Source organism: Sardina pilchardus, chromosome 4 (assembly GCF_963854185.1).
Source record: "Sardina pilchardus chromosome 4, fSarPil1.1, whole genome shotgun sequence".
In the NCBI taxonomy this organism is placed as follows: Eukaryota; Metazoa; Chordata; class Actinopteri; order Clupeiformes; family Clupeidae; genus Sardina; species Sardina pilchardus.
Window position 1 is genome coordinate 29,365,471 of NC_084997.1, and position 24,280 is coordinate 29,389,750.

The 24,280-nt window shown below is 43.0% G+C and overlaps 1 protein-coding gene across 1 annotated transcript; it reads right to left on the reverse strand.

Annotated features, from left to right (window-relative positions):
- Nucleotides 1-23: 23 nt before the first annotated feature.
- On the reverse strand, nt 24-20,892 carry LOC134078784 (collagen alpha-2(VI) chain-like). Its single transcript, XM_062534927.1, has 28 exons — nt 20,739-20,892; nt 17,821-17,984; nt 15,353-15,957; nt 15,053-15,073; nt 14,563-14,628; nt 14,357-14,410; nt 14,161-14,205; nt 14,031-14,057; nt 13,686-13,712; nt 13,534-13,578; nt 13,028-13,081; nt 11,942-12,004; nt 11,756-11,818; nt 11,532-11,585; nt 11,212-11,247; nt 10,891-10,953; nt 10,199-10,261; nt 8,749-8,811; nt 7,922-7,984; nt 5,589-5,639; nt 5,241-5,339; nt 4,597-4,659; nt 3,659-3,694; nt 3,350-3,395; nt 3,031-3,183; nt 2,273-2,728; nt 1,982-2,020; nt 24-1,661 (listed from the first exon to the last, which is right to left on the reverse strand). The coding sequence occupies exons 2-28, from the start codon at nt 17,966-17,968 to the stop codon at nt 1,060-1,062; spliced, it is 3,105 nt and encodes a 1,034-aa protein (XP_062390911.1). The 5' UTR covers nt 17,969-17,984; nt 20,739-20,892; the 3' UTR covers nt 24-1,059.
- Nucleotides 20,893-24,280: the final 3,388 nt, after the last annotated feature.

Below are 24,280 nucleotides of genomic sequence, written 5' to 3' on the forward strand. Positions count from 1 at the left end.
ATTTCCAGTTCCAGACAACTAGGGAAACACAACGTTGTTTATTTGAGTTCAAAGGTACTCAGTGGATCTTACAACATGTCATTTTTGGTAACCAGACCAAGATTAAGCACCTTGATAAAGGCAGACACAAATGTGTATGACTTCCCCCCCCCCCATGATACAGTGATGATATTGAGCCAACAGTAATATATATTGTTCAACACAGCCACACAGCCTGTTGCTGTGCAGTTAACATTTCTTATTTACCCCTGTCAAAACAGATGAAATGCTCAAGGGCATTAAACAAATGCTTTCAATGTGCCTACGTGGAGATTCAGGGGGTGGGAAACTCGGAGATTAACAGTAGTCAGAGGGTGGGATGAGCTTCAAATGCTAAAGCTACATGGAATTTTTTAAAGTATATTTTTTAGGCTCTCTTGCCTGTTATGTGGAGAGACAGGAAGCAAGTTGGAAAAAGGGAGAGATGGGTTGGGGTAAGGAAATTACCACATGTCGAATTCGAACCCTCATGCCCTGTGTTGCTGAGATATCTAAATGTTAACGTTAACTAAACGTTAGCATGATAGCCAGTCAGGGGCATAGCATATGTTATGACACCACGTATTACCTTACTGGCACTGCAATAGAATATCACGGAAGAGTGCCATTGGAAATCTGGGTAAATCTGGGATCAATGGCTGGATGTAAAAACCTTTCACTACAAACAAAAATGTGTGTTTTGTTTTTATGTCGTACCGAGACATGTGGAGTGGGAGAGCATGATGATGAATTTGATGCTAAATCAATCCAACCCTAGAGATTGTACTTGCTCAAAAGTAGCCAAGTAGGCTATGTGATAACTTGTGTTAATCAGAAAACAATGTGTTAATCCTGTTTTAACCTGTAACTGGTTTAACTATGAGAATGGATAAGAATGAACGGTCACATGTAACAAAACTAAAACCAAACATAACAAATTCAGTTAAAACATAGAAGCACCTGCGGTAGGAGGAGACTAAACATCTAACTCCTCCTAAACATCTAACTCCTCCTAAACATCTGACTCCTCTCAGCCTTACATTAACACACCCAGCGGATAAACCGATCGAAAAAGTTCTGCTCGGACAGGTGTGCGTAGTCTGGCCCTCGGAACACCGCGTTACGATCCCCGTGTGCCAACTGCATGACGACTTCCTTGTCCACCTCGTTGCCCATGGCGACAACCGAGGGCACCACCTGCTCTTTCCGCATGACCCCGAGAACCTCCTTGAGCCCCTCGGTCGCCGTGACGCCGTCCGTGACGAAGACAAAGTTGACCTCGGCCTCGCGCCTGGTCTGGCGCACGCGCTGGGAGAACAGCACGTTGCTGACGCCGTGGGTGATGGCGGAGGTGACGTCGGACGAGTCGTCCAGGTAACGCATGCTTTCCACGCGGCCGTTGAGGACGCCGAGGTCGTGCGTGAGGCCGGACGTCACCTGGTGCTGGTTGGGCCGCGCGAACTGCATGACGGCCACGCGGGCTCCCGTGGTGTCGTTGCCGTCCCGAGCCATCGGGAGGCGCTGTGCTACCCTCTCGATGAAGCGCTGCACGCGGCCAAAGTTCTCCTGGCCAACGCGTTCCGAACCGTCCACCAGGAAGACGAGATCCACAGGCCGGTCAGAGCAAGGAGCCACAGCCATGTCTGACGAAGAGGACAAATGTGTGATGAACTACAAGAAGTCAAACATACAGCTACTCTCCAGTCTTTACAGGTTTAATATGAGAGTGCAGAGAATGGTAGATAACATTTCGTTACATTTATGTTAGGTAGACCTTGCTGGTTGTTCACAACTACTCTATCTTGACAGATTATCTACAGAAAAGCCATTGTTAGTTGAAGGCTCGTGTCCCTGATTTTTCTTTTTGTGAATAAGTAGTTTTCGTTTCCCATTGTTTGTTAATTCTCATTGACTACTTAAAGCACAATAACAATAACGCGATAAATGAAGAGATGAATGTTACCTGTGTGGCAAGGCAGGTCTGGGCAAATGATGACTGGGTCTGGATAAAAAAGAGACCGGTATATAAATCAAACCAAGTTTGCTTTAGGATGCCGCAAAAGATGTGAATGTTCATTATTTAAAACAGTAGTTCAAAATGTAACAATTATCAGTAGTGATACTGGTTTTAGAAACTGACAAAGACGACTAACGGTAGAAAATATTGACTAAATAAACAAATAAATAATAAGATGTAAAATAAATATCAGCAATTGCGTAGTGGTCAGAGTGAGATGGCAGCAAAGTGCTATACCTGGGCAAAGCACGTCCTCGACCTCCTTGATAAACGCGTCGGCCACTAGGTCTGTGTACTTGGTCATGTTTCTGACGCGCTGCGGTCGGTCGCAGGAGATGCTGACCAACGTCTCGTCCTGCACCGGGACGTTGAACATGTCCCCGATCCCCACGGCCATGACGTCTACATCGGGGTCCTGGCACAGGGACCGGAGCAAACCGGGCTCGTCTTTAGGGTCGTAGCGGCCGTCTGTGATGACCACCGCGGACACCCTGGCGCCGTCTCGCTTGCCGTCGCGGATGATGGTGTCGTAGGCGTATTTGAGCGCGGACGGAGTCCAGGTCCCCCCGGCGATCCACTTCAGGTCCTTGATGGCCTTCTTGAGGGCAGACAGTGAGTTGATGTTGGGGTCGTTCAGACGGATGGCCTCGAAGGTTCCGTTGTGGCTGTACTGCACAACTCCGACTCGAGTCCCTGCAACAACAAACAAAAAAGCAGTTTTTCCATAAGTATGGAAGACTAAGCGCCATTCAGATTGAAGGGAGAAAACAGGCTCACAGCACCTCAAGCCACAGCTCAATAGCCTGCTGCTACTATTACTTTTCTCTCTTTTTTAATCATACAGGGCCCAGCACTGGGTTGCAGCACTAGCGAGAGACACAGGGACCTGCACTGTTTTAATACTCATCCATTCATTGATTAATGAGGGCAGGAACAGTCCCATAATAGTCCCATAATTCCACAGCCCATGTTTATGACTCACGGGGCAGCTATACCTGAAGCTGAGTTGGGGTCTGCTGCCATGGAGCCCAGCTTGTTCATGGTGTTGATGACAAAGTGTTTTTCCAGGGTGAAGTTTGTGAGCCCCACGCTCTCTGAGCTGTCAATCACAAACACAATGTCCAGAGCGCCACACTGCTTCTCGCAGTCTGTAAGGGGAGGAAAAAATAAGACAAAGTCTTTTGTAACAGTCCCAAATAATCATTTTTTCAATTACACTGTACATCATTTTCATGAAAACAACAAGTGAAATGAAAATGAATGGCACAAATGTACTGTTCTCTTTCTCAGCCAGCCTTTTGTTCAGCGACTTACCACAACAGCCACACGTCTCTCTGATGTAGCTCATCACATCACATTCCTGGGAAAGAAGACACAGATGCATTAGAACACTTAGACAAGTCAGCTCAAACTCTCTCCTCGATCCTAGATACTCGGTCCTCGAGGGGCGTCCCACTGATCTATAACTAACACTGGATAGACTATCCCATTGTTGCCGCCCCATCATTCTTTATCTAGATCAGTGAGGACGAGGATTGAGGAAGGCAGGGAGGGTGTATAAAAGACCAAATGAGAGACACCCAATGAGAGCAGAGAGATGAGAAGACCAGAGAGATAACTCACACTCAGTCCAGGGTCGCCCTCCGGCCCAGGGTTCCCCTGAGAAAAAGAGATAGGAGAATAAACAGTTCAACAGTGTTTGTAATAGGAGAACAACATTGTTTACAAATTAGGAGCCAACTATAGATTCCAGTCTATCTTTCATTTTTATGTTATGCAATCCATTCTACCTTTTATTTATGTGTTGTTATACTGTAGGTTCCATTCTATCTTTCATTTATGCAGTATATTCTTATAGATTCCGTTCTATCGTTCCTTTATTTTTAGCTACGGGGAAAGCTAAGGAAGCTTGAAAGCTTGTCCTGATGAGTTGTGCCTTGGATTGATTTAAAACACAATGTTGCAACAATAGATTCCGTTCTATCGTTAATTTATTTTTAGCTACAGGGAAAGCTAAGAAAGCTTGAAAGCTATGTCCTGATGAGTTGTGCCTTGGATTGATTTAAAACACAATGTTTGCAACTGTTTTTGTGCAAATACAGACTTTGTGAATTCTCAAAGGCTGTAGTTTAAGTAGGCTATTGTAGGCTGTCAGACTAACGCATCTAAATTACTTGACGGCCAATCAATAGATCATCAATAGATAATCCAGATGTGGAGCAGGAATAGCACACGGCCTGAGAAATGGTCGGTTGGGTTATGAATATGATTCCCAAACTCCGCTGTGGCAAAGGCAGAGATCAGTCCAAATCTGCAGCTTGACCACAACGACAGAGAGCCTGGCTCATTGGTATGCCAGTCAGAGCACACACTCAATCGTAGGAACGGCACTGTCACACCAATTTTGTGAGTCCCAGTCGCTTTGGATAAAAAGCGTTTGCTAAACCCCACTAACTTTACTTCACTGAGCTGTGAGTTTTTTTTGATGGGCTTAGTGCTTCCTGACTTCCCAGACTGCACTGGGGTTCTGGTGTTCGTGTCACCCGGTCCTCAGCACTTACAGGAGTACCAGCATCACCCGACGGCCCTCTGGTCCCAGGCTGCCCCACCAGTCCAGCATCGCCCTGGAGATGAGAAAAACAGAACCCTCAAAAACACCGGAATCAGTGCCATCCCTGGCTTCCACTCCCGTGCCCTTGCGCAAGGCACTCAATGCTGTACGAGTGGTACAGTACAGTGCAGGTATTTTTAAAAGAGTAATAGTCTACATAGATGATATTGTAATTGTAAATGTTTAAACAATAACAGTCTACATAGGTGATACTGTAATTGTAATTGTTTAACAATAACAGTCTACATACTGTAGGTGATATTGTAATTGTAATTGTTTAAACAATAACAGTCTACATAGATGATATTGTAATTGTAATTGTTTAACAATAACAGTCTACATACTGTAATTGTAATTGTTTAAACAATAACAGTCTACATAGGTGATACTGTAATTGTAATTGTTTAAACAATAACAGTCGACAAAGGTGATAGTGTAATTGTAATTGTTTAACAATAACAGTCTACATAGGTGATACTGTAATTGTAATTGTTTAACAATAACAGTCTACATAGGTGATACTGTAATTGTAATTGTTTAAACAATAACAGTCTACATAGGTGATATTGTAATGGTGTGGCGCAGTCCTCTCACCGGGTCACCCGTGTCTCCTTTGATCCCAGCATCTCCTTTAGCCCCGCAGTCCCCTCTGCTACCCCGAGGACCCTTTCTTCCTTTCGCGCCCTCGTTGCCCTGGGTAACAACAACAACAACAACAACAATAAAACACATGTTTATTGATGGATTGGGTTATCGGGTAAGTCCAACAGCAATACATAGCGATATTCAGCTTACATTTTCCAAAACTATGCGTTTCTATATCTTATAACAGCCCAGTGCCTGTACAGGCAAATGTGGTAGGAAAGGGATATTGTTTGGTGCTATAGGCTGATAATGGCGTCTGGCACCTGGCTACCATAAAGAAATCAAAACTTTTCTCACTGTCTTTCCTCTCGAGCCGGGATAACTGAAACCGCTTCTTCCACGGTCGCCCTGTGAAGAAGAAAGAGAAAAAAGAATTTTACACAGAAAAAAGTGTAAGCAGTATGACGAATTTACAGTGAAGAATATATTACCTTGGGTCTAAACTTATTTATGCTTTGACTACTTTTGGATTAAGACTAGCTTAGCAAACACAAAGCGCTAAGAGGCTTGATGGCACTAAATGAGACAGCCAGCTCCATAATAACTGATGATAGCAGGATAAGCCCGGATGGAGTTTATGTAATGGACGCTGGAATGCAAACAGCAGGAGAGTGAGCACCAGTAGTCATAACACTTGCTACTCAAGCTATCAAAAAATGTGAACAAAGAAGGTGAATTATGAGTTTGGGTCCACGTATTTCATATTTGGTGTGTTGACTTAGTAGTAGTAAGCGTATTACTTATTAGAGAGAGAGAGAGGGAGAGAGAGAGAGTGAGAGAGAGAGAGAGAAGTGTCGACTATAATAAACAGTGTGAAGAGGAAAATGGAAATATTCAGTTTCCAGTGCTGTTCCTCCCACGCCTGTTCTGCCAATCCAGTCACATAAAACACAACACAGCATGGCTGACGCTCAAATGACTAACAGACCTAACACAATACTATCTATTAAGAAACCATGGAAAGGAATACAGCACTGTTTTAGCTCAGAATTAGTTTATTTTTTGTTAATTACTGATTTTACTGCCCTTCCTTTGATAAGATAGACGAGTTAATTTGCCTAATTGGTGTATTCAAAAAAAGTTTGAATGATCCTCAGATACACGGAGCCTTGTGACAGAAATTCCCTCGTCCAAAAGACTGACACAGGATATAGTTTATTGCATTCCTGATGCTTAAATATGCTGCATTCTCCACAAGTTGTCACTATCAGACAGTGCACTCTTTGTCGCTAGGTTCCTGTTTAAATTTGGACGGTATTTTGATGGCTGTGTGTAGAACTTAGTGTCTCCTGGAGATCTGGACAGAGGGTGAAGATGGTCGACCATTTTGTACTGTGAGTGTGAGCATCCTCTTCTCCGCTCCAGATTACAAAATGACTAAATGGATGAACGACATGCAGGAAATTCACATATTTTGAACCAACCCGTGTCAGATGCGACCCTTTGAGTACATAAACTGTCACTCCGAGTGCTATGAACACACCCCGGCACCTTGAAACCGTTTTTGAATTTGTGCTGATGGAATTATCGTTTGTTTATTCCGAGCGTCACACTCTCAGAGTGCACACTAAGCACTCCATCTGAAGGGACCGAGCAACAGAGCGTAACGCCAGTTAAACGGAAAACAGTGCAGACAGTGTTTTGAGGAAGTAGGACAGATTCCCGGATTTATTTGCAAATTACAGAGACCTTACTAAGTAATTAAACAAAATTGGTTGCATAGTGCTAATCATCCTCACTGTTGTCAAGCTTTTGAATGAAACATAAAGCCTTCTTTCAACCTGCTGTTTGTGTTAATGACAGTTTTGATTTATGAGATAAAGTACTCCTCTTTTTCAAGCATTTTCTGTGTGCCAGATTGAATTTATAAATACGCCCACAAAAAGCCATTTCATTAATTTTATAATAAAAACTCCCAACACAGCAGCTTTAAAAGGAGCTCTAACAGCATGGTGCTCGGCTATGCAGAGTGTTGCATTCATAGTCTGGCTACTACTGTATGAATTTATATGGGAAGTTATGAAGGCCTTCAGAATGTTCTTCAGTGTATCTGGCAGAACCACAGACCTGGCCACTCGGAGGCTACTCCTGGGCCGCCTGTTGCTGATGGCTGGCCGCAGTGTGAATGGGCTGTAGACACAGTATATTCATAGTGTTGAAACTACAAAGCAGTGAAAGACTCCTTATGAGCTACGGGAGTGACAGATATACAGGCACTGGCACTCAGTGGTTTGGGGGAATGAGAGCACTGAACAGAGCCATTTCATGCATGCTACTTTTATAAAACCAACACACTTTGCTGCAGGCTATAGCAGAGTAAAGATTAGAAGAACTAATAAAACCAATAAAAAGCTCAGATTATTATTAATTCAGAAATTCAGATTTGTGAGCAATGATCCCAGTATACTCTTATGTACTGTATGTGGGGTTTGTGGGGCAAGAGTCGTATGTATAGTTCTGGTTGCATATACAGTCCAGGCGACAGCAAGGCTACTCTGCTAGGGGCATGCAGCACTTCTTGAATAATACTAAAAGCTCTTCTGTAAGACCTGTATCAGCAATGTTCTCAAACTATAGCAATGTGCTGCTAGCACAGACTGCTGTGTGTCCAAGTGAGTCCATATACATACCCTTGGTCCTGGGGGACCAACATCTCCCCTGGGACCCTCGTCTCCAGCGTCCCCTGCAGGCCCCTACAGCAGAGAGAGAGAGAGAGAGAGAGAGAGGATAGAGAGAGAGAGAGAGAGAGAGGATAGAGAGAGAGAGAGAGAGAGGAGAGCAAGTGAGAGAGGAGAGAGAGAGAGGATAGAGAGAGAGAGAGAAGAGAGAGAGAGAGAGGGAGGGATGTCCAACACAATTCAAAGTGTTATAAAAAAGCAATAAACAGGTTATGAATAGCATCGATTGTAATGTTTGTGTAACTTGTGTGCTGTGAGATTTCACAGGAATTCATGACCTTGACAGATTTGTGCGACCGTACCAAGGGAAGGACTTGGAGGAACATTTTAGAGTCCAGTGCCAAAAATCAGAAGAGTAACAGTGTTCTGTTTTGCAATTCTCTTTCTAATGAGGCAAAGTAAATGTTGGCTTCATGCTCAGACTTCAAGGAAATTTCAGTGTTCTAGGTAATATTTCAAATATCTTCATCATTTTCACCAGAACAGCTTAAACTCACAAACCCAAGGGCTTACAACAAACGATGACTGTGTAGCAATTTCAAGCTAAATATGACTAATATGATTCCATGGAATCACTGCTGCATGTAGGCTACTTCAGAATCCACAGGTTAGTCTCCAAGGTCAAATATATATCTCAAGGTCAAGTATCTATCTAGTTACTAGGCCTTTTGACTAAGCCTGTGTACTTTTCAGAATAGAAAACATGTAAGCTGTGGAGAGAGGAACCTCTGGCTCTAGAATGAACTTCAACTCCCATCATGCATCAGGATTGGGCCCACCTGGGTGCCTGGAGTTCCTGTTGCCCCTGGTGGTCCTCTAGGGCCTCCCAAACCTGGATGCCCCTGCGAAGAGAGGGTGTCGGTGAGGTAAGAGGGTAAGTGATATGGGCAAAAACTCAAAAGAAGAACCAGAAAAATGTCTGATGTTACAGCAACTAAAAGTTGGCGTATTGAACAGTATACATACATACAATAAAGCAACACTATAATGCAGTAGTTTACCACTTTTTGAGGTACGCAATTATCAAGCAACTAGCTTTGGTATCGTCTTTTAAATGAATTGTGATTGATGTTCTCTGACAAATGATGGTATAGGAATAGATAAATCACCCATTTTTACACTAAACCAATATACAGATAAAGGTTTTGTTGTGTTATGTGTACACAATGTGTACAATCGACTGCATGGAAACAGCCAGATAATGTGCTTAATTAGAGTGTCTAAACTCAACTCAAACAAATCTTGTTTAGAATCAACAGGAGCTGATTCTCGAAGTTATCAGAATTTGGGTTTCCTATCAGCTGCTACATGTTTACTTTGGCAATGCCAGGTAAAGTTGTAGATTACAAGTATAACTAAAATAGTACAAATATAGCACAATAGTTCAAGTCAATTACAAGTAAAATAGTAAACCCCAAATAGTACCTCATTTGCTACATTACAGTAACATGAATAGTTGTACTGTTACACTCACCCCTGTTTAAAAGAAATTACACATACTTTCCGATGAAACATCAGCAAACAGTTCCAAAAAAGGAGACAAAGCGAGTTGTCGTGTTTTGGTATGTGCAGTGTAAGTACAGTGACTCACTGCACGTCAACCACAGTGTAAAGCTATGCTGGCTAAACCGAGGGTGACCACTCTGCTTCTGGATTCAACATGAGCTGTAGCTACTGGCAGATTATACTGAAGATTGTGGTTGGGAGATTTGTTCACATTACTTGCAGATAAATATAGTTTCCAGATCAAAAACAAAAAGATCCACAACTTTTTAGTAATTGTGAAGGCTGTAAATCAAGTTAGTGTGAATGTTTAGATAAATATAAAATGTTAATGTTTAGAACTGACTTTTCAAACTGGTGTAAGTGAAACAGAAATTATATTTGTGTATCTGCAATATAAGCCAGGCCTGCTCCAAAAACATAATGGGTTTGCCCTTGGCACATGAAAATCAGGCTGACAGTTTCAGTGGCTGACAGTTTCAACTCCTCACACTGACAAACAGACAGATAGACAAAAAAACAAACAAAACACCAAAAATAACCTCCCATAATGGAGGCTACCATTTGCCAATCATTCATTTTTTTCCAAGTATACTTTCAGTGAAGAGTTGGGACTGAGAAATGGCCGCAAGTCGGATTCGAGCCCGGGTCCCCATGGGCACTCAAGTGTGGTATGGATGCTGTAGCTGCACACGCCACAGCGCCCCCTATGTGTTGGGCATTTACCTTTGTTCCTTTGTCCCCACCCGATCCAGGCGGTCCCCTCACGCCTTCATGGCCAGACTCCCCCTGCGAACAGGAAGAGACACACATACTGTACTGGACACTTAAGTCAATAACTTGGGTAATTATTCTTTCAATATAACATTTCTTCATCTGCCTTTCTGCCAGCCTAAATATTAAAAAAAAAAAGAAAAATCTGAGTTCAATGAATGTTGTTTACAATAAGAGTCACTAAAGAAGCTAGATGTTTAGATTTCGCTCCAGCATCTGTTCAAGATATTGACAGTGCAATAACTTGAAAAAAAAAAACTATCCATAAGACAGTGATTATGGCACTTGTTGAGGAGATGTTTTGGTGTGTTCTCCCAATGGGATTCACGTATTTCGTTGCTCTGATTGATTAGGTCTATCGAGTTGCATGCAGAGGGATTTTTTTCTCCTTTATCAGTTGAAACAGAATTTGAGTCTGGCTATGCCAGGGTATCTTTCTGCTGCTGTGGACACCCAAATGTCCCTCTCCAAGATCAATATTGTGTTATCTTATCTGTTACTCCGTGAATTTCAATGCCAATGCTCAATGCCCATTTAGAGCAGCCTCTTTGGCTGGGAAGTTGTTCAACTGTGAAGAGGTCTGTCCATATATATGTAGAGCTGGGATTTCCACCATTGCGACGGGACAGTGTCTGTGACCAAACCTTATCTCCTTTGGGTCCAACTCTCCCTTGCGTGCCTTTGGCTCCAGTGTTGCCTTGTCTTCCCTGAAAATGACAGCATGTGTGCTTTTCAACATTGCAGGCATTGATGTAAGGTTTCCACCAAAAGTCGGAGGAATTTAAGAGTACTGGTACATAAAGTGTTATTACGCATTATGTTGTCATATTTAGTTATATTAACACTAGAGTGACAGATAGATAGATAGATAGATAGATAGATAGATAGATAGATAGATACTTTATTGATCCCTGAGGGTAAATTCAAGAAGCTCAAAGTTCAACATTCAAGAGTGTTGATTTCACCTCTCCTCCTTTTGGCCCAACTCCTCCTGGTGCTCCCTAAAAAGATAACACACGTACAGTCACAGGACAGCTCCAGCAAACCAACAGCAGAGAAAGAAAAAGGTAAAAACAAATATGTAGAGGATGGAGAGAGTCAGAGGTAGGAAAACTCTAGCTTCAGAAAGTAAAAATCCAGTCCATGTATTAGTTCTACCTGTGCACTTAACACAAGTGATTTCATCAATTAGCTGCTCTAGTGAATAGCTGGCACAGATAGCCTATGTGGTAAGACTTTTACTTTCTGAAGCTGGACTTTTCCACCTCTGGAGAGAGTCACTTACGTTTGGCCCTTTGGCTCCTGGAACTCCATGTGTCCCTGGCGCTCCTCTCTCCCCCTAGTGCAATAAACACAAACGCATTTCCCTGCCTGCTAGTGAAAGCTCTAATAAAGGTTTTTAGTAGCGTTTTTTATAGCACAATTATCAGCTGTTTAAATGCACTCGGTATAATACCATAAAAGCAAAATAGGGTATTATGGAGTGATAATAAGAGGTCATAATTGTACTTTAGGTCCAACGTCTCCCGGTGGCCCAGGAGGGCCTGCCCTGCCTCCACGCCCAGGGTCCCCCTGCAGACGGACAGACATCGCCAGACGAGATTATTACCCTCCTCTTGGATAGAGATGATACAGTACAGGAGTTTTATTTGATCTTTTTCTACATGTTTTACAATCTCTTCAGGAGGACCTCACCTTCACTCCCACAGGTCCGGCAGGTCCAGGGTCACCAGAATCTCCAGGATACCCGTCTATTCCCTAATGGAGAAATTACAGGTGAGATATACCTGTCTATTCCCTAATGGAGAAATTACAGGTGAGATATACCCGTCTATTCCCTAATAGAGAAATCACAGGTGAGATAATCTCCAGGATACCCGTCTATTCCCTAATAGAGAAATTAGAGGTGAGATATACCCGTATATTCCCTAACGGAGAAATTACAGGTGAGATAATCTCCAGGATACCCGTCTATTCCCTAATAGAAAATGTACAGGTGAGATAGTCTCCAGGATACCCGTCTATTCTCTAACGGAGAAATTACAGGTGAGATATACCCGTCTATTCCCTAATGGAGAAATTACAGGTGAGATCATCTCCAGGATACCCGTCTATTCCCTAACGGAGAAATTACAGCTGAGATAATCTCCAGGATACCCGTCTATTCCCTAATGGAGAAATTACAGGTGAGATAATCTCCAGGATACCCGTCTATTCCCTAACAGAGAAATTACAGGTGAGATCATCTCCAGGATACCCGTCTATTCCCTAATAGAGAAATGAGAGAAATTACAGGTGAGATAATCTCCAGGATACCCGTCTATTCCCTAATGGAGAAATTACAGTACAGGTGAGATAATCTCCAGGATACCCGTCTATTCCCTAACGGAAAAATTACAGGTGAATAATCTCCAGGATACCCGTCTATTCCCTAACGGAGAAATTAGAGGTGAGTGTCAGTGTGTGATGGTTGTGGGAGGGGGATAGTCTGTGTGGGTTGAGGATTAAACCATCAAAATGTATTGGGCAATTTGAGGTATTGAAGGTTCTTTAGCTGTCGTTGCAACACAAACCGAGTGACCAATAATCTCTCTTATTATTATGGGTGGGTGTGGTGGAGCGGCAAAAGTGTTGCTGCCTGAAAATCAGTCAACCAGAGTTCCAGTTCATGTTGCTTTGGATAAAAGTGCTGGCTAAATATCAGACACCTTTAACTAAAACGTTTTTTTTTTATGTTTAGTGACACCCATGAACTTCCCAGAGTGGGAATATATGACCAACCTTGTCTCCTTGATCTCCTTTGCACCCTGGAGCGCCAATCCTGCCGATCTTGCCCTGAAACACCACACACACACTGCTGTTGGTACGGTGAGCTCCCAACTCCACTCACAGTGGAACAGTAAAACAGTATTTTCACGTGTTGCATCAGCACTCTGGTTGTGGTCCAGCGAAGAGAATCTGTGAATCATTTTTAATGGCTCGGCATCTTTCAAGGAACACGATGGAAGAATTTATATCTATGGCTCTTGGTGTCAAGACAATACCCAATAAGTCAACAAACAACTAAAAGCATCATAATTACAACCCAACTCACAACGTTACTTAGTGTAATATGTAGCACTCTGGGCAGCTTCAGAGGTCAGAGACTTCACTCTCCGTATTCTAATTCCGTGTGGCATCAGAGTGAACTTGAATCTGTTCTTTTAGAGTTAAAAGAGCTGCACTGTGTTCCTTTCAGCAAGCGCCTACTGCTTCCGTAAGAATTCAGAAGTGCTTCTCTGTCTTACCTTCTGTCCATCTGTTCCATTGCGACCTGGAAGTCCGGCAGCACCCTGGTCATGGGAGGAAAATGTTGGGATGTCAGAACACACTGTTGCAATCTGAGTTGCCATGGGAACGGCTTACTTACAGAACTGCCTTTGAAAAGAGAATGGCATACCTTGCCACCTTGGTCTCCGATGTCACCCTATACACGACAAAGAATAGAAAACAACCGTGTGTTATAAATCTAACAGTTGATGTACATACTGTTTATGAATAGATAGAAGAGGTGGCGTGCAAGTCTTTTCAGAGCCAATTTTTGGTCTTAAAATGATGCAAACAATCCTGACAAGTTGTAAAGACCTGTTAAAAATTATGAATAACATTATGCTTACACACATAAATAGTAGAATGTACTGCAGGGTTCATACTTAAGTATGCCCCATATAAGTGGCTTAACATTCTGGATGCTATATTCTAGATGCAACATGTGGTTTTAGCTGTTTGGGTTGCGTTGACTCACTTTAGCTCCTTTCGCTCCAGTTTCACCCTGAAGAGAAATAAAACAATTTGAAAAGCGAAGACATTCACACATTAAACACATTACATGGCTTTGTATGCGGCAGCATGTTTGCGTAGCGGCACAGATGTACCTTTGGCCCTGGAGGCCCGATAGGACCCTCGAGACCTGGGTCCCCCTGCAAGAGACAACATGCTCGATCAATAACACATCATCACAACAACACCACAACAAAACAAAAACATTTTACCATCCAAGAAAGCTGTTATTAATTATGAAGAAGCCACATATCATATCAACAAATCATAAAAAGAGAAGTCTTATCTTACCAGTTGTCCTGTTTGACCTTTCTCACCGTGCATTCCTATACCGCCCTTTTGCCCCTAAAGGAAGACAAGCAGAATGGAAGCATACTGTATATAAGGGATACTTTCTTGATATTAATGTAGAAACGCAAGTAGTAAATACATTCCCCTCCCAGAGTTAACGATAAAATAAACTGAAATGTATCATATTATTGGTAACAGAAACTTACTTTTGGTCCTCTGCGACCTTTCGGACCAGGAGGGCCATCCTGCTCCACACACTTGGGCTTGAAACACTGAGAAGACAAACAATGGCCGCCAATTTAAACACGGGGCAAAGTGCAAGGTCAGTCCCTGAGCAAAGTGTCTTGTGCGTGATCTAAAGCCGTCACGTGGCGTGTGAGGGCTTTGAGCTGACCCACCAATGTTTATTCTCCGCCCATTGCTCATGGTACTAGATCAGCAACCGGATTGTGTGCAGTTTTTAAACGAGCTTTTGGTTGACTCCAGCACTTTCCCCTTTGCCCCTCATTTAAATTAAGACCCAATGTCATGTAGTCAGCAGCACACTGCATCAAGTTAAACCAAACAACAATACCACAAAACAAAAACAAACAAACAAACAATGAAATATTTTTCTCCCAGGAAGTTTGCTGGTAGGACTATATACAGTAGAGCATCGGGTCCACTTCATTTGAATATGAATCACTCATATCTCACCTCCTGATAGGCACGATTTTTCTGTGGAGAGACACAGAAGGGACAGTCAATGTGACATAATACCACTAAACACACACACATGGCATTCTCACTGGATGAACTATATGCCACAGTTGTCACACATTTCTAGTGAACAGATGACAACAACAGGGCTTAAATGAAAAGGTCACGACAGAGCATGTTGCATCTGGACTCAAATGAGCCAAAGCTCAACATCACATTATGTATAACAACCCACAATACAACCATTCTCTGTTTTTTTTTCTGGCTGTCAATAGCTAGCTACACATGGACTCTTACCATTGTATTAATAATCCGTTCGATTGTTCGCATGTTCACATTTGTGGTCCGAGGCAGGTCAACGGCCACAAAGTCGTCACGGAACATTTCCACCGGGGAGCTGGCGATCTCTCGCAGTCCCGCCTCGAATTTACTCTGCGTCACGGCGACGGCGAACAGCTGGTTGCCGTGGTCTTTCGCCCGCTCGGCCGCCGCCTTGATGCCGCCGCACGGGTGGCCCGTCTCGTAGCCGTCCGTCACGACCACGGCGAAGTTCACCGTCTTCGTCGGGAACTGGTGCTGTGCGATGGCCTCCGTCATGTTGTTGAGGGCACAGTCAATGTACGAGCCCTTGCCAAAGTAATTGACGGTCTTGACGTTGCGGAGGAAGTCGTCGCGGTTGGTGATCTTGCTGAAGACCTGGTTCTTCTGGGAGAAGTGGAGGCCTCCCATGGTCCACGAGATCTCCACCCCGTTGGTGAAGGTCTCGTCCTTCAGACGCACGGCAAAGTACTTGGTGAACTCCTTGATGCTGTTCACGGCGCTGCCCGGCGGACTCTCCAGCAGGGCCACGGACTCGGACGTGTCCAGGACAAAGTACACGTTGATCGGACACATGATCTTCTCTGCAAAGGGGCAAACATGGGTGGAGGAAGGGGGACACCATTATAAAGCTAAGCCTAGCAAACGAAAGCTTTCAAATCTCTGATGGTATTTTAATGGCTTTCTCAAAATGCAGAGAAATAATACTATCAGAAAGTCTATCAGAAACCACATTAGCCTTAAAGAACCCAGGCGAACCTTTGTCAAATTTGAATAGGCTCTGAAGGTCCGTCTGGCAAAGAGGCCATTCACTCCCATTTGCAATGTTCCTAAAACCCAGGCACCAATCACAACCGTTGAGGCAGGCTTAACAATATGACATCGAAGCAGTTTTTAAAAAACACTAATTTGTTGAGATGTTTTTGTTTTTCATTTTTCTGCATAATGTCATCTCTTTCATTGCTCTGATAACATTTTCCGAGGACCCCCTTGTAACCTTAACAGTTAACCATTTGTATTCTCTGAAGTTCTGGCCGGGTCCACTATCCCAAGTTAGGTCCAAGTAGGACCAAATAGACACAATTTGCTTGTTTTATGGGTGAAAAGAGCATCATCTTTTTAAAAATGTTAACTTTATAATTTCAAGCAAATTATTTCGCAGACCCCTTGGCTATGGGTCACGGACCCCAAGGGGCCCCTGGACCCCACTTTGAGAACCACTGCTCTAAGCTATGTTGGGTAAACACTTCTGCTGACGTTCAAACAAAACAAAGAGCTGGCTCGCCCCTACAGCACCTTCCCCTCTCTGCTAAACGTGCACCTCATCAGTGATTGGCTGGAACAGTTTGTTATGTTTCATGGTCCAGCCTGCACCTGTTGCCGTGTTTGGAGCCTCGGCCGTCTACAGACACTGCATTTCGTTCCGTGTATTCAGGGGACAGGTAGTTAGTGGATTTTGAGGAGATGTTTGTTGTGTACTGTATGTTTTAGCTTAGAAACCACGAAACATTGCTTAGAGCGCCTTTAAACCTGCAAGTTCATGATTTTGTTTTAAAATGTTTGCATGACATTTGCAGATGATTACAATTTTTTGCACCATGCGCAGAAAATATGAAATGCAAACACAGAGAGAATGGCTCTCAAACGGCAATCTGTTTCTGTTTCTGCGGGTTCACTGACTTTCCCAGAGAGACTTCTCCATCTGTACCTGTTATGGCTCAACATCCCGAGTCCCAAACCGAGATACTGTACGTGCCTCTGTGAAGCCCAGCTGCTCTACAACTGTTTGGTGCTCAACACACACAGGGGCCAACACCTCCTGTCCCTACCCACGCACACACACCAACGCCGACATTTTTCACTGACAAGCATTCCGTAAACAATGGATTTCATTAAGCGGCGCCAACAGAAATAGAATTGAGTCATAATGGACACAGTGGCGGTGGCAGAGTTTGACGCTGGCGTGTGGGGGTGAAGTTGGAAACGCTGGAATCTAATGGAATCGAATGTTGAAAGCACTGGCGACTGTGTGCAGAGGCTTTTAGACTGCTGGATCTAATGAAGGCAATACAGTTAGACTCAACTGTTCTCTAAATCATAGGGAATTATATAAGAATTTTGCAATACAGGAATAGTTTTTAAATTTGATTTCGTTTCAAAAGTCTTTATCATTATTGATGTTTACATCCTCACATCCATTCACTCTCCCTCTCTCACACATTCACATCTAGGCATGCACACACACACGCACACAGACACACACATGCACGCACACACCCACACACTTGCCCCCAGTCCTTCATTGTGCCCTGAGCCAGGAAGTCAGTAATGAGACGTTTTATCCGAAATTAATCAGCCCTTAGAACTTGGAACTTAATCAGCCCTTAGATCAAACCGAGAACAATGAAATCACTCAACACTCTGGTCATGCACATATATATACTCACGCTGACAGCACTGGCCCGATAGATCAGGAAGGAAAGGGTCCGGTTCTGGTTCTTCTCCCGATAAGGGCCATGCAAGAGATCCCCAGTCCTGCGCGTCGGTTCCGACCCAGAACAACCCCAACACCAGCACCGCCTGGCATACAATCATCCTGACTTCTACAGTACTGATGGACGACACAGAAGCTCTCATTAGTGGGGCATGAAGAACAATTCAAAGAACTTTATTTTTCCGTTAGGAACTTCACAACAACTTCAGAACAACAGCATGGAGGAGGAAAACATCATCATCACAAAGGTGCGTGGCGCGCATACACACACACACACACACATACGCACACACACACACACACACACACACGTGCACGTTCACACACGCACACACACAAACACGCACACACACACACACACACACATACGCACACACACATGCACACACATACGCACGCACACACACACACACACACACACACACACACACACAAACACACACACACAAACACACACGCACACACAACAACACTTACATGTCATGTATAAACCTGTATGGCTATTTTATGTTACAAAGGTATTTCTGTATTTCTCTGGGGCCACACTTCACTTGAATGATGGTCTCCTGTATAGACTATCTACAGATGCTCAGGTTAAAATCAAACTATCTATTAACTCTCTGTTACAGTAACATCAATTCATGGTCTATATTAGATGACAGAGATTATTTTTTTCCAATAATAAAAACAAATCTTGCAGTTCAAGCACTCAAGATTTGGCAGATGGGTTTGGTTAAGGGTCAGTGAATCGGCCACGGTGAAACTGCAGTAACGTCACCGATTGACAATCAGCTGACTTGGGTTCAGTTCCCGTCGTTGCAAGTCTGTATGGCTTTGGATAGAAGCATCTGCTAAATAATAGTCAACTAACTGTTCAACAGCCATTCTAAAAAACTGAACTGGATTTCAATAAAGCCATCTGTAAAGTATCTGTATAGTATCTGTAAATCCATCTGTAAAGTATCTGTGTAGGCAAAATATCCAAATAAAGCGTTCATCCTCAAGCATTATTTCTGGATTATTCTGTGAATGGCAACTGTTTTAGGTGCACATTTTTCTGTATTTGTCCCCCTTTACTAGACCTGGAAATGAACATAAATGGGAAGTAAAATGCAAAGAAAAGTCATCATTCGCAGCACATCATTACAGTTCTACACAGACCCTATACCTGCACCTTTACCCTGTCCTCAAGTCATCTTCTAGCAAGATGACATATTCAATCAATCAATCAACCAACCAATCAACCAATTAACCAATCAATCAACCAATTAATCAATCAATCTGTATGTCATTCAATGAACGTATAGTGCAATCCCCTTGTAACGTGTGTATTCCCTTGTAACATGGCCCTAATAGACTGCAAATGTAAATTGCCAAATGTATAAAACTCCCTACCCCTGTGCATGCTGGCCAGATGTTTTTCAGTTACTGGTGTAGCTACTTAAGGGCATTTCATGGATAGTGGATCAAAAAGACTTGGAACAAAAAACAATTGAGATGCAAGACCCATAAAATAGCCGGTCTTGAGAGACACAGTCGTTCTGTCACACGTCCAGAACTCCTCCGGGCTTGTGAGACAGCGAGTGACCTTAAAAATCCCAGATGTCAAGAATCGCGGGCAGTTCTACTGGAGCACACTTCAGACGCGCACCTTATTTATGTCTGGTGCCACGGAGGACACTAACAAGCACACTAAGAAGAGTGGGGTCTTGATAGAGGGCAGAGGCTGGAAAAAAGTGCATCATTCACAGGACATGTTTACACCGGCCTGACACAATGATATATTGCGTTAACCACTTAGCAATTACATCTATAGGAAAACAATATAGCCTGCACAACTGTCTGAAAAGAGACTATTGCTTTAATCATTACAGTTGCTAGCTGATTTATGGCTGTTTGAATGTTTCAAACACACACACACACACACACACACACACACACACACACACACACACACACACACACACACACCCCACGAAACCTTTTCTGCCATATTATGGTGCCATTCCTGGATTGGCCCTTCCATAGGCTACTTGTATGTATTATAGCCCATGTACTGTCCACTAACACTTGCATGTCTGCAAACACTAGCTAGTACACTAACAATCTCAATCAATAAAGTATATATCTATCTATCTATCTATCTATCTATCTAATCTCACTGTACACACACACTACATTTATGGTTATAGTTATTGTATTTAGCCGACTCTTTTGTCCAAAGCGATTTCCAGAATATAAATTGTATAGCAGACGCTTTGACTAACAGAATATCAATATTTACCAAAGTTCTCTCTGTGTTACAATCACAGCAAGACTGTAGACACTCAATATCCCTCATACTAACATATTACGCACACAAAAATCACTCTGTAGCACTTAAAATTCAGTCCGAAAAACAGAACTCATTGTATGATATCTGACACCACATACCCTCACACGTTTGAATAAATAAGTAATTAAATGCCAAAGCAAACCATTTAGAAATGCAAGACTCAAAAGTAAAGAGGACAAACCGAAAACAGAATGAAAACTTACTTGTTTTCATCAACTAAGTTAGACAGAGCGCCAACCGTCTGTGTTGCAGTAGTTGCTTAGGACTTACCGTATAGCTAAAGCTCTTGCCCAAAAACCCACATTGATACTGCAAATCCCATTTTCTCTCTTACATACAGTACGATTTTACAGAAAGTTCAGCGGAAAACGATCTATTTCAGTCTTCTGAAACTATAGCCTGTCAACATTTTAGTAAATGTTTGAGGGATATCTACAGGCTATCTTCGTTTCAAGGCTACTTCATCCTTTGATAAGAAATTATAACATTGTTCCCGCGATGATAAATCTGTATGCTGCAAAACTGCATAATCTTACCAAAAATATGCTATTTGTTCTTGAAACGCTGTCAGTTAGTGGCGTTTAAGAAAAGTCCGCTAAAATGTCATCCTTACATCCCGTCCTATGCACCGTGGAAAGGTTGTAATCCAGCGTTCATGCTTCTATTACCGCTACTAGACATCCAGAAGGATTTTTCGTCTCCATCCGGTAGTGTTTTATGAGTTGTAAGCACAGAGTGAGTGGGTGAGTGAGTGGGGTTACGGAGGGAGCGTGTGCCATCTGTGTGTGTGCGTACTGTAGCTGTGTGTGTGTGTGTGTGTGTGTGTGTGTGTGTGTGTGTGTGTGTGTGTGTGTGTGTGTGTGTGTTTACACTTTTAATGACGCACCTTACATAGCTCCTGAAGAAGGCCTGTGGAAACATTATTCAGTAGCCTGGATGAGGTCCTATCATTTTGCATATTACCTTGGTTGTGACCGGTCATTGACTTGTCACCAATGCGTGAGATGTTTGGATCATAAGATTGGTTTATTTTTCGAGTCGTATCTCATTAGACCACGTTCAGACAGATTTCATCGCCAGTGGATTTGACAGCTGGCTCGTGTTCAATAAAGTCTTCCTGGCGGTTTACTTTACGCACTCTTTGTTGACATCTGGACTTCCTCCAAAGGGACCTACTCCGCATTCTTCAGCCCTCTTTGGTCCTCACACGGTCCGGTCTACTGGCAAATGTAAATACACGTAATTCAGATAGCAGCTGGAGCAGACAGAACCGGTTGTGATATGGCGCGGATCCGGTGGTGTGACCAGATCAAAAATGCAATCCTTTTCTTCTTCAATGAACCGCAAACTGAAAGGTGACGCTTTATTTTCCTCTTCAAAGGGATTCCATTAAAATGAATTACATCATCACGCTGTGCTGTGCCCCTTGAAATTCTCCCAGGAAATACTAAAACAACTATATCAACAAGTGTGGCCTATGATGAGATTCAGTTAGGAGAGGGAGAGAGAAAGTTTGTTAATAAGTTGGTATGTTTGCAGAACTGACAAATGTGTGTGTGTGTGTGTGTGTGTGTGCATACATACACATACAGCTCAAATGAAGAGACTGCTGCTTTTATTCATGTAATCCTACAGATGTATAGTCAAATGTATTGACAGTCATATTACAATGCAGTGTGCAGTTTTTTCTGAACCCCCCAGGCCTGGTGCTGTTGCTCATGTTGCTAGCCCTCCGGAACTGGCCCTGGCTGTATGTGTGTGTGTGTGTGTGTGTGTGTGTGTGTGTGTGTGTGTGTGTGAGAGAGAGTGGTGTGCATATGTACCTACTGTATATGTGTGTACATCTGTGTGTATGTGTGTATGTTTTCAACAGCTTCACTTACAATCCATCAGTGCAACTGTGTATTTATTTATGCATCTGATTGATGAGCTTTGTGTTTTGTACCCAGGGCAAGGTGAGGTGAGCACTTGACAGCTGATATGTTAGACTACCTCTGACTACCTCATCTGAACAAGACAAGCCTCAGCCAGACAAAAGGGAGAATTTGGATCAAAGCTGGACCTCATCCCACCTAAAAGTCAGTCACTTCCAGCATGGAAAAGGTCTGTGAAAACCATGAATCACACTTGGTGCGTACAATATCTATACGATAAATCAGTATTAAAGATCTTGCATGCATATATTTACATACAAGGTACATCATATAGTGTATAAAACATAAATGTGTGTTTTAACACACAGATATGTTATGTTTTACAAAATGAACGGTGTACATGAAAGTTAAGGACTTTTTCCATATGTACTGCTGCTGAACCTGTCAAGCTACTGTATTGACCATAGGAGCCACCGACGTAGAAAGTGTCTAACGCAAAAATGCTGTTCTCTTTGAGGTGCGTATAGCTTGAGAATTGTGCTCTTGATCGCTGTGAATATTTTAGAGAAGAGCAACATAGCATGATAACTTTGTCATTTGATGTCCTTGTGTGGTTTGGTGTACTCTAAATATTGATAAGGAAGTGTCGAGTCTTGTGTCCTTTTGTGTTTGTGAGGAACAAGGGTCCGCATGAGAGGCCAGTGGGGATGGCTAGAAATTATGGACATGATGGACAATTAAGGACAAATGATGAGCCTCCAGAGGCGCAATGCGGTTGTTTTTTTTGTCTCACCAAAACAAAACAAAACAAAACATAGCATAACATTACAAAACGAAACGAAACGAAACGAAACGAAACAAAGCACAGCAAAACAAACAAAAACAAAACAAAACAAAACAAAAAATGAAAACAAAACCCGATAAAATCCTAATCACATTGCCCATTTTTTTTTCCACTGGTCAGGTTGTCAGTGACCTTCCGACGTTGATTTAACAGCCCTGAGAGCTGTTAAAGCATGACACAGCAAATCCTGCCAGTGACCACGACACACACACACAGACACACACTCACACACGCACACGCACGCACAAACGCACACACACACACGCACAGACAGGCAAGCAGTGAGCTTCCACATAATAGTATATAGTATAGAGTTAGATAGCTAGACATATTCCATGCATATCATGCTGCAGGCTCACTCCAGCCTTCAGAAATATGTTTGTGTGCCTGTGCTGTGTCATTGTTTGGGTCGTCATTCAGAGACATGTTTGAGTATCTGTGCTGTGTCACTGTTTGGGTCATCATTCAGAGACATGTTTGAGTGTCTGTGCTGTGTCACTGTTTGGGCCAGCATTCAGAGATATGTTTGAGTATCTGTGCTGTGTCACTGTTTGGGCCAGCATTCAGAGACATGAGAGACTTCAAACATGACACAGCAAGATATGTTTGTGTGTCTGTGCTGTGTCACTGCTTGGGCAGCATTCAGAGATATGTTTGTGTGTCTGTGCTGTGTCACTGTTTGGGCCAGCATTCAGTGATATGTTTGAGTGTCTGTGCTGTGTCACTGCTTGGGCAGCATTCAGTGATATGTTTGAGTGTCTGTGCTGTGTCACTGTTTGGGTCGTCATTCAGAGACATGTTTGAGTATCTGTGCTGTGTCACTGTTTGGGCCATCATTCAGAGATATGTTTGTGTGTCTGTGCTGTGTCACTGTTTGGGCCAGCATTCAGAGACATGAGAGACTTCAAACATGACACAGCAAGATATTGTTGTGTGTCTGTGCTGTGTCACTGCTTGGGTTGTCATCAGAGATAACAGACTTCAAAGATTACACAGCAAGATATGTTTGTGTGTCTGTGCTGTGTCAGTGCTCGGGTCGACATCCGTGGAATAATTTGAGCTAGATCAGGACGTTTAAAAACTGATCCTCCCTTTGTGTTGAGGATTCTTTTGTCTTATCACCATGGCACCACAGTGAGAGGGAGGGAGACAGAGAAAGAGAGAGCGAGAGATGGAGAGAGAGAGAGAAAGAGAGAGTGGAGAGAATAGACAGATGAAGTGCATGAACATGACTCATCCCTTCTGGCCTTGCAGTTCTCCACAGGCACAGCTACCTTTTGAAGTCTCCACTCAGCACTGAAGATCTCTAACGACTTGTAATGACTGTCATCTTTTTCCCACTACACACAAAAGGTAAACC

Bases quoted from the DNA above. Each gene is read 5' to 3' on its own strand.
- LOC134078784 (XM_062534927.1), bottom strand. From the start codon at position 17,968: ATGATTGTATGCCAGGCGGTGCTGGTGTTGGGGTTGTTCTGGGTCGGA. The intron at 14,058-14,160 runs GTACATCTGTGC...ATTTCTCTTCAG, and splicing joins TCGGGCCTCCAGGGCCAAAG to GGTGAAACTGGAGCGAAAGG. The intron at 13,579-13,685 runs GTATGCCATTCT...TCCCATGACCAG, and splicing joins TCGGAGACCAAGGTGGCAAG to GGTGCTGCCGGACTTCCAGG.